Here is a 14,417-nt window from a genome sequence, read left to right on the forward strand (position 1 = left end):
TAGGATCCTACACAACTGTGCAAAGCAAGGACTGCCCGCATTATATTTTTCAATGATTAACATTCTGTAATATAGATAAAACATTATTAAATGCCCTCTTAATGGAAATTTAGGTTGTTTCCAATTTTTTCACTGGTATAAACTGCTTCAACGAATATCCTTATAGCATCATTTTGTGCATCTGTATTCTTAGGATAAATTTTCAGAGTGAAGGTTTATGGGGTCAAAGGCTGAGCAAATTCACATTTTGACACATATTATTAACTTGCCATTTAGAAAGGCTGGCTGAGAGCCAGTGTAGACTCTACCAATAGTACCTCAAAGTCCCCAACTCTCCATGTTGTTGCAAACAATAAGCATGTTACTATCATTGCCAGTTTGACATCCCACTGGTGTTCAGTGAAGACAAACATCTTGAAGAGAGAAGCTTTTAAAAAGTTACTTGGAGGTCCTGGCCGGTTGCCTCAGTGAACAGAATGTCGGCCCAGCGTGTGGATGTCCTAGGTTTGATCCCCGGTCAGGGCACACAGGAGAAGCAACCATCTGCTTCTCTTCCTCTCCCTTTCTCCCTTCTCTCTCTTCCCCTCAGTGGCTCAGTTGGTTCCAGCATTGGTCCTGGGTGTTGAGGATAGTGCGGTTGGTCTAAGCTAAGCATCAGCCTCAGGCACTGAGGATAGCTTGGTTGATTGAGCATTGGTCCCAGTTGGGGGTTGCTGGGGGGGGGATCTGGATTGGGGTACACGCAGGAGTCAGTCTATCTCCCCACCTCACTTAAAAAAAAAAGGATTACTGATCTTGAAGGGTGGTAGAGCATTTTTTGCTGCAGGGACACAATGGCATCTTGATCCATGAGAAAGAACAGCAGCCACTAGTCCAACTTTCTGGGAAATAATGAAGAATCTGGCAGCTCATTTAATTGAGCAAGTTACAAACAATGATTTGAAGAAAGAATGTACAAACTGTGGTATGACTTTACAAACATTCACTTAAAGGAAAAAAAGTTTTCTTTAGGAAAAATATTTTAAGTCTTAAACATGTTTCAGCTTGAGTTAAAATTTTACTCTAGAAATGCACTTACTATAAATAACTTAAAGAAAAATAGAAAAAAATCTGAAATACAGAAAGTTATGCAATACAATAGGTGATCCATGACAGAAGCCTCAATACAAACCGGACTCCGCCCTCGCAGAACCCTTGGCTGCTCTGTGCAGTAGCGAGAGCACTTCCCACGGTGCCCGCGACCCTTCGCCACTGCAACTGTCATCTGGGCAGCAACCCTACAGCATCTACTCATTGTTTAAATACTATTTTCTTTCACATTACAATAATTTTTTTCAAGATGGTTCAATGAATTTACATGTGGTGGTAACCCCTTCTATGTGAGCACATGTCAAGAATGGACAAAAATAAAATAAGACAGGCAGAAATATGTTGTAGGACAGGATGATAAAGAATTTATAGGCCCTGGCCAGTTGGCTTAGCGGTAGAGTGTCGGCCTGGTGTGCGGGGGACCGGGTTCCATTCCTGACCAGGGCATATAGGAGAAGCGCCCATTTGCTTCTCCACCCCCGCCCCTCCTTCCTCTCTGTCTCTCTCTTCCCCTCCCGCAGCAGAGGCTCCATTGGAGCAAAGATGGCCCGGGCGCTGGGGATGGCTCCTTGGCCTCTGCTCCAGGCGCTAGAGTGGCTCTGGTAGCGGCAGAGCGACGCCCCGGAGGGGCAGAGCATCGCCCCCTGGTGGGCAGAGCGTTGCCCCTGGTGGGCGTGCCGGGTGGATCCCGGTCCCGCGCATGCGGGAGTCTGTCTGACTGTCTCTCCCCATTTCCAGCTTCAGAAAAAATACAAAAAAATAAAATAATAATAATAATAAAAAATAATAAAATGAATAAATAAAATCTTAAAAAATATCTGACAGAATTTTTTTTGACAAAATGATATAAAAATTTAAATTAAAAGTAGCAAGGCGTGCTGGATAAAGTGTCGACCTGGAATGCTGAGGTTGCTGGTTAAAAACCCTGGGCTTTCCTGGTCAAGGCACATATGAGAGTTGATGCTTCCTGCTCCACCCCCCTTCATTCTCTCTCTCTCTCTCTCTCTCTCTCTCTCTCTCTGTCTCTCTCTTTGCTCTCTCAAAGTGAAAAAAAAAATTAAAAGTTTGCCAGACCTGTGGTGGTGCAGTGGATCAAGCATCGACCTGGAATGCTGAGGTCGCAGGTTCAAAACCCCGGGCTTCCCTAGTCAAGGAACATATGGGAGTTGATGCTTCCTGATCCTCCCCCACTTCTCTCTCTCTCTCTCTCTCTTACTCTTCTTTCTAAAATGAATATATAAAATATAAAAAAAAAAAGTAGCAAGGCTTAGAATAGTTAAAATGACCCTAAAAAGAGGAATTAGCTTAGAGGACTTATATTCTTGATTTCAAGATTTACTTAAAACTGCAAAAATCAAGACATTGTGGTATTGGTGCAAGAACAGACAGATCAATGCAATAAAACAGAGGTTAGAAATATACGTGTACTTATATAGTCAACTCTTTTACACAAAAGTAGCATGGTAATTCAACAGGGAAAGGATAGTCTTTTCAACAAATGGTATTGAATCAACAAAATCTCTGTATAGGGGAAACAAAAAGAATCTTGAAACTTATAAATACTGGACACATTAACTTGAAATGAATTATAGACCTAAAAGTAAGGGCTAAAATTATTAAAAATATTGAAGAAAACAAAATAGTTGTGACATTGGGTTAGGCAGAGATTTCTTAAACAGATCACAAAAAGTACAACTATAAAATTTAAAACTTTTGATTTTTTTAAAAATTTTAATTAAGGGAGAAGTGGGGAGGCAGAGACAGACTCCTGCATGTGCTCCGACTGGGATCTACCTGGCAAGCCCCTACCAGGTGATGCTCTGCCTGGCTTAAAAAAAAAAACCTGCTGCCTGACCTGTGGTGGCAGTGGATAAAGCATTGACCTGGAGTGCTGAGGTCACAGGTCACAGTTTGAAACCCCAGGCTTGCCTGATTAAGGCAGACAAGATGGGGATTACAGAAAAAGACAGATGGTAGTCCATTTTATTCTTGTGTGGCTTAAATTTATTAAATATTGTTGGGTGCCTACTATAATCAAAAACTCTAGTAGGACATAAAAGATAAAAATTGTGTTTTATTTTCATTTTTATCTTATTATTTTAAATTAAATTTTAGAGAAAGACAAACCTAAATTTGTTGTTCCACAATTTATGCATTCACTGATTGATTCTTGTATGTGCCCTGATTAGGGATCAAACCCACAACCTTGGCATGTCCGGACACCACTCTAACCATCTGAGCTACTGGGCTAGGGCTGTGTTGTAGTAATATAATGTTGTAGTAATTAAATATATAGAAATATAAAAAATATAGAAGATATATAAAAGTAATTAAGATATAATATTAAAATCAATTAAGGAAATTAAAGTTATGCTGTCTGGATAGGAATTAATATAGTGTGAACAAGTATGATAAATACTCTTGACTTTAGAGCAGGGCCCAGTTAGTGTGTGTGTGAAGTTATACATAGATAATAAGAAGTAGCTTGATGTCGTAACTCTGTCAATTAACATAAAGAAGAAGCTTCCCTTTTAACATCTTAAAAGTGGCTTGATGTAACATTTCAGTAGATTAACATAAAAGGGCTTCCTGCGAGGAATTCCCAAAAAGGGAGTGATACAGGTGATAATCCTGTAAACCAGGGGTCGGGAACCTTTCTGGCTGAGAGAGCCATGAACGCCACATATTTTATTTTATTTATTTATAATTATTTTTATTATTTATTAATTTTAGAGAGAAGAGAGACAGAGAGAGAGAGAGAGAGAGAGAGAGAGAGAGAGAGAGAGAGAAAGAGGGGAGGAGCAGGAAGCTTCAACTCCCACACATGCCTTGACCAGGCAAGCTGAGGGTTTTGAACCAGTGACCTCAGTGTTCCAGGTCGGCACTTGGTCCATGCGCCACCACAGGTCAGGCTGACCCATATTTTAAAATGTAATTCTGTGAGAGCCATACAATATGTTTAACACTAAATACAAGTAAATGTGTGCATTTTATGTAAGACCCAACACTTAAAGTACAATAAATCTCTGAATTCTTTTTAATAATGTTGTTATGCTGTTGCTAACTAATGATGAATAAAGTACTTCTTACCATTAATGCGACTTCTGGTGCTGCATGGTTTTGCTGATGGCTTTGTAGTCTGGTTGATACGTGGTGAGGTTAAGCTTCATGCAGGCATTGAGACTTCGATCCGTTAAACATGATTGTAGGTTGGTCTTAATGTTCTTTAGATGTGAGAAAGACTGCTCACCTGCATACGTAGAGCCAAACATTGTCAGTATAGCAATACTCACATGCTGCAGTGTGTGGTATGTGAAGGGAAGCACGTACCAAGTTTTGACAATCAGCTGGTCTGCGGGTTGAAGTTTTTACATTTCTCCCTACCTGTGTTTGCTCGCCAACTCAGCTTTCTGTCGTGTCTTTCCAAATCTTCATTCAGTGACTTGAACTTATTCACCCAGATGTCTGAGGCCTCAGGTCAGCAGCTTGTAGCTCAAAATCTCTGACGGAGATACTAGGGATGTAACTCAGGTCGGTGCTGTCCACTGCACACTTGTGTGAATGGGTGATGAACTTAAAAAGACGAGTGCGCTCACGAAATTCTCCAAAGCGTGCTTTGAATGACTGCAGGAGATTAGCTGTGAAGCCACTAGCTGCTGGAGATCAAGATGTTGAGCAGAGTCACTTCCTGTGCATGCATCTTTAAACTCTCTTTCGAAGTGTAGTAAACGACCTGTTTCAATGTCAGTGTTGAAGAGTTCCAGCTTGTTTTCAAATGCAAATACTGCTTGTTGAAGGGATAAGACTGTATTTCCAACGCCTTGCATTTTCACATTGAGCTGGTTCAGATGTTCAGTCATGTCCACGAGATAATAGAACTTCAGGAGCCACTCAGTGTTAGCTAACTCAGGATGCTTGACGTTTTTCATTTCAAGAAAAGTCCGGATTTCACTCAGACAAGCCTCAAAACGGCTGAGCACCTTCCTTCTTGACAACCAACGCACATTGCTGTGCAGAAGCAGACCAGGATAATTATTCCCAACTTCATCCAGCAGTGTTTTAAACTGGCGATCATTTAAAGCTCAGGCAACAATATAGTTGAGCACTGGAATGACCAGCGACATCACCTCACCAAGCTGCTCGCTACACATCTGAGCACAAAGCGCCCCTGATGTAGGATGCAGTGAAAACTTAGGATGGGTCTCTTTTCATGTTCACGAAGAAGCTCTACAAATCCTCTGTTTTTCCCCACCATGCATAGAGCACCATCAGTACACACCAAAATAAGTTTATCCATCGGTAGATTTTTTTCTTTAGTAAACTCAGTGAAAGACTTGAATAAATCCTCCCCTCTTGTTGTCTCTTTCATAGGCAAAACAGCAAGACTTTCCTCCACCGACAGCATACTTTGCAATCACGCTGAACTGGGATAAATGGCTTACGTCTGTTGACTCATCCAAAGCAAGAGAAAAGAATGGTGCTGCATTTATGTCCTTCACTTGTGTTGCCTCAATTTGACTTGCCATCATGATGGTACGATCATGAACAGTTCTTGGCGACAGAGGCATGTCTTTTATTCGTTTGAATATCTTGTCTTTATCCGAAAAGTCGTCAAAAAGTTCATTGGCAACATCAAGCATGAATGTTTTGGCATACTCCCCATCTGTGAATGGCTTTCCGTTTCTCACAATTGCTAAAGCACCAGCAAAGCTAGCCGAATTCCAGTCACCTTGTTGGGTCCAAACACGGTGTTGCTGCTGGCTAGCTTGCACTCTGCACAGTAGTCTTGACATGCTTTCTTCCTGCTGTCCCCCGCTGGATATTTTGATGCAAATGTAGTATGGCATGTGTCGAAGTGCCGCTTTATATTTGACCGTTTCACCGATGCAATTTTATCATTGCATATTAGACACACTGCAGAACCTGCTCTCTCCACAAAGGCAAATTCCTCTATTCCTGCTGAAAAGTCCGATACTCATCTTTTTTTTCTTTTAGCCATCTTCTTCGTCAAAAGGGTTTCTGCAATTAGCTAGCTGACTACTTGATTAAAAGGAGGGAAGTTTACTTCCTGACCTCACAACGACCCATGTACTTTACGCATTATCCAATAAAAATTTGGTGTTGTCCTAGAGGACAACTGTGATTGGCTCTAGCCACCTGCAACCATGAACATGAGCGGTAGGAAATGAATGGATTGTAATACATGAGACTGTTTTATATTTTTAACGTTATTTTTTTTATTAAAGATTTTCCTGCGAGCCAGATGCAGCCATCAAAAGAGCCACATCTGGCTCACAAGCCATAGGTTCCCGACCCCTGCTATAAATTGACACCTGTTAGAAGGTGGGTTGAGATGATAATCTTGTAGATTGACAGTGTTAGAAGGTGTTGGCCATAAAAGGTACTAAAGCTAAACCCCCCACCCTGCCCTGTTGTGGTAGTTGCCCGGACTCCCAAAGTGAACGTGGACTGTCTCCACACCAGACTGAGCTCTGACCAAAGACAGCCGAGAGGAGCACGCAGACGGGGCTCCCTTAAGCTGTACCCAGGCACGCCAAAAGGATTTGTAAGTAATAAATTGCCTGTGTGATTTTTGCAACTAACTTGTGTGTCGGTCCTGCCTTTCCTCCGGTGGCAGTTAGTGTCAGCACTGATCAGTAACATCCTCATAGCTGCCTCAAGAGTAGTCTCAAAGAGGCTGCCAGCCCTGCTGATAAGCAGGAGTGTCCCACTGCACAGGGAAGTTGAATCAGGGACACCTGATCGAAGTAGAGCTTGGGCTCTACTGGGACAGGCTGTGTCTCTATTTCCAAAAAGCTCAGAATCTAGATCAGGGGTAGTCAACCTTTTTATACCTACCACCCACTTTTGTTATCTGTTAGTAGTAAAATTTTCTAACCACCTACCAGTTCCACAGTAATGGTGATTTATAAAGTAGGGAAGTAACTTTACTTTATAAAGCTTATAAAGCAGAGTTACAGCAAGTTAAAGCCTATAATAATAATTACTTATCAAGTACTTCATGTCAGATTTTCGCTAAGTTCGGCAGAATAAATCTTTATAAAACAACCTACTATAGTTAAATATTTTTTTATTTATACTTGGTTGCTCCGCTACCGCCCACCATGAAAGCTGGAATGTCCACTAGTGGGCGGTAGGGACCAGGTTGACTATCACTGATCTAGATGATGAAATAAATTAACTTTCAAAAATAATGAGCAGGTATTTATGGTCCAGGTATAAAGTTCTACCTTTCTGTGTTTTTCTGTTAATTTTCTTTTCCTGCAGGAAAATATTTGCATTACATTGTTTTGTTCCTGCCCCATTTGTGTCTTTCACTGTAAAATTAACATTAGCATCAACATATTTAATGATCTAGAGCAGTGGTCCCCAACCCCCAGACCGTGACCATTACCGGTCCATGGGCCATTTGGTACCAGTCCGCAGAGAAAGAATAACTAACTCAAATTATTTCCATTTTATTTATATTTAAGTCTGAACAGTTTTGTTTTTAAAAAATGACCAGATTCCCTCTGTTACATCCGTCTAAGACTTACTCTTGACGTTTGTTTCATAAGTTAGACAATTATATTGAAAAATACCAGTTTTTACGCTGGTCGCATAATTTTATTTTGTACATTTATCCGTCCCACCGTAAAGGCTGGTCTGTGAAAATATTTTCTGACATTAAACCAGTCAGTGGCCCAAAAAAGGTTGGGGACCACTAATCTAGAGGGTAATTGTAATTCTTACATAGAAATTTCTTTTTGGTAGGGAAAATAGGAATGCATTTTAGTGACATTCACTAAATACCAATACTAGTTAAAATCAGCTTTAAAAAAAAATAATTTGATTTTAGCCAGAGAGGAAGGGGTGGGGGGGGGGAGAGAGAGAGAGAGGGAGAGAGAGAGAGAGGAACATTAATCTGTTCCTATATGTGCCCTGACTGGGGATCAAACTGGTAACTTCTGTGCTTCAACTGGATGCTAGCCAACCAAGCTCTCCGGCAGGGCCCATGCCTTCAGCTTTAAGAGCTTTATCCTTACACCCATCTGACTCACATCTTGATAGGAATATCTATTGTGAATACATCAGTTTTCAGTTGTTTTGGGTCATTTATATAACCAGTTATATGTTTTCTTTTACCCAAATTATAAATGCCAAGAACCAGTTATAAAATCAGACTGCTGTAAATTACACAGACAATTAGATTAGCTTTAAAATTTTATTGAATTCAGATATAGAACTTAACATTTAAAACAGTATTATATTGGATATTTTCTAACCAGTATTCTCACCTGCTTTACATGATTACTTGATACAACTTTCAAGAACTGATACTTTCTGCTAACTTTCTATAATATGCCAATTACATATTCATTAAATCTCAACTACTTCCCTAAAATTGTTCTTATCTCAATGTCAGAATTTAAAAAAATAAGCTCAAATATTAAAAATTTAATACATTAATATGGCAGCCACTGTAATATAGAAAACAATTTATAATCTTAACTGTTTAAAATTGTTAACATTTATTGCAATAATGCAATATGAATTTTTAACATAATCATATGAATTTTTCATTAAAAATGTTCAACCATTTCCTATTGAAGCATGTCCAAAGTTACAAAAATCTCTTTTAAATTAACCTATACTGAATTAATCCAAAAACTAATTGTGGCACTTTAGATAAAACATTTATTCTACTGCATATTTTAAGTACCTAAAGTATTGCCTGATCAATATAGCAGGTTACTGGAAAAAAATATAAAGCATGGCTTTAAGGAGTGAGTCGTTTGGGATCACGTGGGAACATTGAGGTCTGACGAATATTGTGCAATCCCAAAAACAGCATAGTCACTCGTTCCAACCCTAGAGAAAACAAAGGAAATATTAATTCCTTTTCTGAAAATCTCTCAGGGCCTTACTTATTGAAAACTACCAACCTAATATCATTTAACCAACAAAATAATTTCCTTGTTAGGAAGAAAAATGGCTTCTATTATTTTGATTTTATTTAAAAGGGAATGTTTTAGGTCTGATTCAGAAATAGACATGATGCTATAAGTGAGGACAAAATGAAATATCCTTAAGTTGAATGGATTCTGTGAAGTGTAAACCCCAAAAATCTATATAAATGTCCAAAATTTATGAGCTAAATAAACCAAAATAACCCATTGTATAACCCCATTAGAACCAGACTCTAATTATATAGTCCAGGTCATACGTATAAGATGAGAATCATAAACTTGTTCAAGGAAGTTTATTAATGAAGTACCAGAGATTCCCTGTAATTTAATAGACATGGAACATGGTGGTTCCCAGTATAAAAGACTTGCAGTGTTTTTCAACCACCAGTCCGTGCACTGCTGCTGATCCCAGAAATTTCATTCTGGTTTGTGAAAGAGTTAACCACCCTGATGTTGTATCAAGATTATAGACCCCCTGACCAGGTGGTGACACAGTGGATAGAGTGTCGGACTGGGATGCGGAGGACCCAGGTTCGAAACCCTGAGGTTGCCGCAGCTTGAGCATGGGGTTGCTGGCTTGAGCATGGGATCATCGACATGACCCCATGGTCACTGGTTTGAGCCCAAAGGTCGCTGCCTTGAAGCCCAAGGTCGCTTGCTTGAGCTTAAGGTCACTGGCTTCAGCAAGGTGTCACTTGCTCTGCTGGAGACCCTCCCCCCAGTCAAGGCACATATGAGAAAGTAATCAATGAACAACTAAGGAGACCAAGGTGCCGCAATGAAGAATTGATACTTCTCATCTCTCCCTTCCTGTCTGTCCCTGTCTCTCTTTCCGTTGCTGTCAAAAAAAAGATTATAGACCCAATGATCTTAGTTGAATTCGCTTATGCTCAGGGTGATTTCTGCTTTAGCAGTCCCTGAACAATTCACTGGTCCCATGTGTAAAAAGGTTGAAAACCACTGCAGAGCACATTACTGTATTAAAAGCTTTGAGTATAGATGAGACTGACTTTTATATGTGACTTAACTACTGTATTACTGATAAGAATGAAAACCAAGTATCATCTAAGAAACCAAGCAAAATTAGCAGATGAAACTTTTTATGTGCAATTTGATTTATCTATTTTACTAAAGTTGTAGAAGATTAATATACCACATAAAGAAGGCAAGGTCACAGAATACTGTTATATAACAACTTTTAATTTAAAAAAAGTAAATTTAACTCTAAAACAGAACTATAAATAAAAGATTTAACATTTGAATTCCCATTCCTTACCAAAAAACATTTGCAGACATATATTTGAACTGTATTTACAGTAATCTAACACTAACCAAGGTGGTATTTTGATAACTTTATTCAAGTGTCCTCTTTCACAAGTAAGATTAAATTTTACATTGTTAGTCACAAAGATTTGCAATATTATACAAAATGCAAATTACTGAATACTCTTAAGAGAAATCAGTCATATAAATGTCTCATTAAAACTGAAACTATATATTCAATGTAGCTTTGTTTGTATTAACCAACTACATGCCCATCATTAGGAAGCTGGTTAACAGGTTATGGCGTACCCTCCCTTTCAATGGAGTCTATGTAGTGATAAAGAATGGGAAAGCTCTTGAAGTATTGATAAGAAATAGTTTCAAAATACAGTTAAGTGAACAATGCAAGGTATTGAGTGGTTTATATAGTATGTTACAATTTGTACAAAAATATATTTTAAAAAGTGTGTGTGTATATATATTTGTTTTATTGAAAGAGAGAGAGGGGAAGGATGAGAGGTGAGAAGCATCAGCTCGTAGTTGTTCATTGATTTGCTTCCTCATATGTGCCTGGACTTGGGGGCTCCAGCTGAGCCAGTAACCCCTTGCTCAAGCCAGCGGCCATGGAGTCATGTCTATGATCCCATGCTCAAGCTGGTGAGCCTGTGCTCAAGCTGGCAACCTCAGGGTTTCGAACCTGGGTCCTTAGCACCCCAGGTTGACGCTCTATCCACTGTGCCACCACCATCTGGTAAAGCTCCATACCGTTTTAATTAGAAATTTTTGTAAGTATATTACCTATTCATCCTCCCCAAACAAGAAACAAAAATTCAACAAAATTATAAATTCAGAATTCTTTTTAAGAATCTTTGATATGGACATCCAAAGTTAAACATTTACTCACAGAACAGTAAATTACATATACTCTGGAGGAGGTCCTAAAAGTCAGTGAAATGTTACACTTTAACAAAAGCATTTTGCAGCCATCCAGCTAACCTAGGGACAACTTTAATGTGTGCTAATCTGAACTCATGGATGCAGAAAGAAAACAAGAGGACATTCAGTTTATAAAACTAATGGCTAGAACTTTATTATAATATCTTAGAACTCACAAGTTAGCTGTTCATTTTGTTCTTTGGAAATTAAATTTTCATTTGGTCATAACTCACTTTAAAAATTCGTGTAATTCTGATTTGTAGTACACTTAGCACTTATGGACTTATTTGTAAGCAATAACAAATACAAAATTTAGTTTTTGGAGGCTAATGCTGAAGAAATTGAGTTAGAACTGAATGAACACTTTGCCAAATGAAAACTGGAAATATTACTGTCATAAAATTAAAAGAATATTACCAATTCCTCCACCAGCATGAGGAGGGGCTCCAAAGCGGAAGGAATCAATGTATGCCTTAATTTTCCCCAAATCTACAAAAAAACCAAACATAATTTATCATATTATTTAGCTTTAAAAAGGTACAAAAGCAATTATTGTTAAATGAAGAGTAAAACAAGTGTTTCTGTAGTCTTAAAAGGGTTTAAAATGTGTTATTTTCAGGATATACATAACTCTAATATACATTTAAGTTGTTTACCAATTCCATGATGTATGGCTCTCTCTGTTAGCAGCTGAGGATCATGTATTCTTTGAGCTCCTGACAATATTTCTTCTCCTCTCATGAACATGTCATAAGAGTTGGATTGTTTCTGCGAGGACAATAAACAAACCAAAAACATCACTTTTTAAAAGTGGCTATCATTCTATTTCCATTACACATGTGGGAAAAAAAACAACTCTGTTGCATGAAGAGCAAGTTCATTTTTTCCTACAATTAATGATGTATCTGCTCCAATGAACATAATTTGTTTCTCTGAAACAGGATTAAATGAGTGAGGGTTGAATGATAACTTCTTCTTCTATCAGAGTTTATGTCCCCCTTCTCCCACACCTTCAATGACAAACCAGAGCACAACACTTAACCTATAAGAAGCAGTGCTGATTGTGTGTGTGTGTGACAGAGACAGAGACAGGGAGAGGGACAGATAGGGACACACAGGAGAGAGATGAGAAGCATCAACTCCCTGTTGCGGCACCTTAGTTGCTTTCTCATACGTGCCTTGACCAGTGGTGGGTGGGTTACAGCAGAATGAGTGGCCCCTTGCTCAAGCCAGCGACCTTAGGTTCAAGCTTGTGAGCTGTGCTCAAACCAGATGAGCCTGTGCTCAAGCTGGAGACCTTGGGGTTTCAAACCTGGGTTCTCTGAGTGACACTCTATCCACTGCGCCACCGCCTGGTCAGGTAGTAGTGTTGATTCTTATTTAACTTTATCAACAAAAATATTTTTAAGTGGGTCACTTTTGGAAAGTCAAATTATCAAAGTTTCTTTTTTATCTTAAGAGAAGTAAATTAAACATCAATTTACCATAGCTTAAGCTATTCTCTTTCAGGTTTTAACTTGTATCCCTTTCAGTAAACCAGGGATTCTCAAAGTGTGATTCCTGGATCAGTAGCCTCAGTATTACTAGGACCTTGTCAGAAGTGCATATTATCAAACTCTACCTCAAACCAACTAATCAGAGAGTTTGGCGATGAGGTCCAGAAATCTGTTAAAAAAAGCCTTCCAGCATTTGGTGGGACACTTGAATCTATGTAAACACAAATTAAAATCAGAAATTAAAATAAAATAAAATAGCCTTCCAGCTTGACCAGTGGTGGCACAGTGGAGAGAATGTCAACCTGGGATGCCGAGGACCCAGGTTCCACCTAAGGTCAATGGCTTGAGCACAGGCTTGCTGGCTTGAGCACGAAGTTGCTGAGTGCGGGGTCACTGCCATAATCTCAAGGTCACTGCCTTAAGCAAGAAGTTAATGGCTCATCTTGAGCTCTCTGGTCAAGTCACATATAATAAGCAATCAATGAACAACTAAAGTGATGCAACTATGAGTGGATGCTTCCATCTCTCTCCATCCTGCCTCTCTTTCTCTCAAGAAAAAAAAAAAAAAGAATGTAAATTAGCTCATTAATAATTTAAAAATATTGCTCTGGCTGGATAGCTCAGTTGATTAAAGCACCACCCTGAAGCACAGAGGTTGCCGGTTCAATCCCCAGACAGGGCACTTTCTCTCTCCTGCTTTCTCCCTTCCTCTCTCTAAAAATCAATAAAATAAACATTAACCCCCCCCCACACACACACACACACAAGCCCTCCAGGGGATTCCGATGCACAATAAAGATTGGAAACCACTACAATGGAAAAAGAGTAGAAGGCCACAACACATTATTTATATTAACTTCCAGGACAGACTATAAATTCTTAGTTCAAGGTCAATAATAGATTTTGCTAATATCTGCAAATCTAGTAATATTACTTATTATTTATATGGTGTTTCTTCTCCTAAATCTTAAAAGAAGTGACACACAATAATGATTTTTAATATAGATTTTTGGAACTAATTTGCTAGAATATTCAGATTTCACTTTGACCTCAATTGACAGAAACTCATAGTAAATATAACAACATGAGCACTGAAACTACAAATGACTAGTGAAACCCATTATTTCCATTGTACAATTTGACACAGTGACAATAAAGTTTTCCTTATTCCCCAAAACAGGTTATTTAAAATTAAATTACTTACAGAATTTCTTGGGTCAGGCATGGTATAGAAAGGTCTTACAGCCAAAGGATATTTATCAAGAATATAAAAATCTGTATCATACTATAAAAAAAATAAACACAATTAAAATAAATTTTTAAAAGTTTTATGAAAGTAAAAAGGCTAACAGTTTGGTAATTAACAAAACTTAAGGTCTGTGCTTTAAAATTACTATAATTATACTGTATATACAATAAGTATTTTGTTTCTTTCAAGTAGTATCTGTAGCCTATTGTATTTTGCCATGATGTTATAAATTCTTCCAATACTCAAATTTTAGGAGCTGCGACTATTCAATCATAGTTCAAATATTCATGTAATCTCTCTTCAATTTCTCCCACACCAAAAATTATGCTGCAATAAGCTTCTTTTTCCTTTACTCTTCTAGCCCATTTAGTCCTCCAGATGCATTTTACAACTGTTTACGTTAAATTATCCCAA

General features: G+C 38.5%; 1 protein-coding gene across 1 annotated transcript in view; it reads right to left on the reverse strand.

Annotated features, from left to right (window-relative positions):
* Nucleotides 1–8,300: 8,300 nt before the first annotated feature.
* The window catches only part of DARS1 (aspartyl-tRNA synthetase 1), a 62,847-nt gene continuing 56,730 nt past the window's right edge, over nucleotides 8,301–14,417 (reverse strand). The window contains exons 13-16 of the mRNA XM_066345805.1: nucleotides 13,959–14,039; nucleotides 11,915–12,026; nucleotides 11,676–11,747; nucleotides 8,301–8,961 (exon numbers count right to left, since the gene is read on the reverse strand). Of these exons, the coding sequence (XP_066201902.1) occupies nucleotides 8,870–8,961; nucleotides 11,676–11,747; nucleotides 11,915–12,026; nucleotides 13,959–14,039 (357 nt within the window). The 3' untranslated portion in view covers nucleotides 8,301–8,869. The remainder of the gene's footprint in view (nucleotides 8,962–11,675; nucleotides 11,748–11,914; nucleotides 12,027–13,958; nucleotides 14,040–14,417) is intronic.

The sequence above is a fragment of the Saccopteryx leptura genome, chromosome 7 (assembly GCF_036850995.1).
Source record: "Saccopteryx leptura isolate mSacLep1 chromosome 7, mSacLep1_pri_phased_curated, whole genome shotgun sequence".
NCBI lineage: Eukaryota > Metazoa > Chordata > Mammalia > Chiroptera > Emballonuridae > Saccopteryx > Saccopteryx leptura.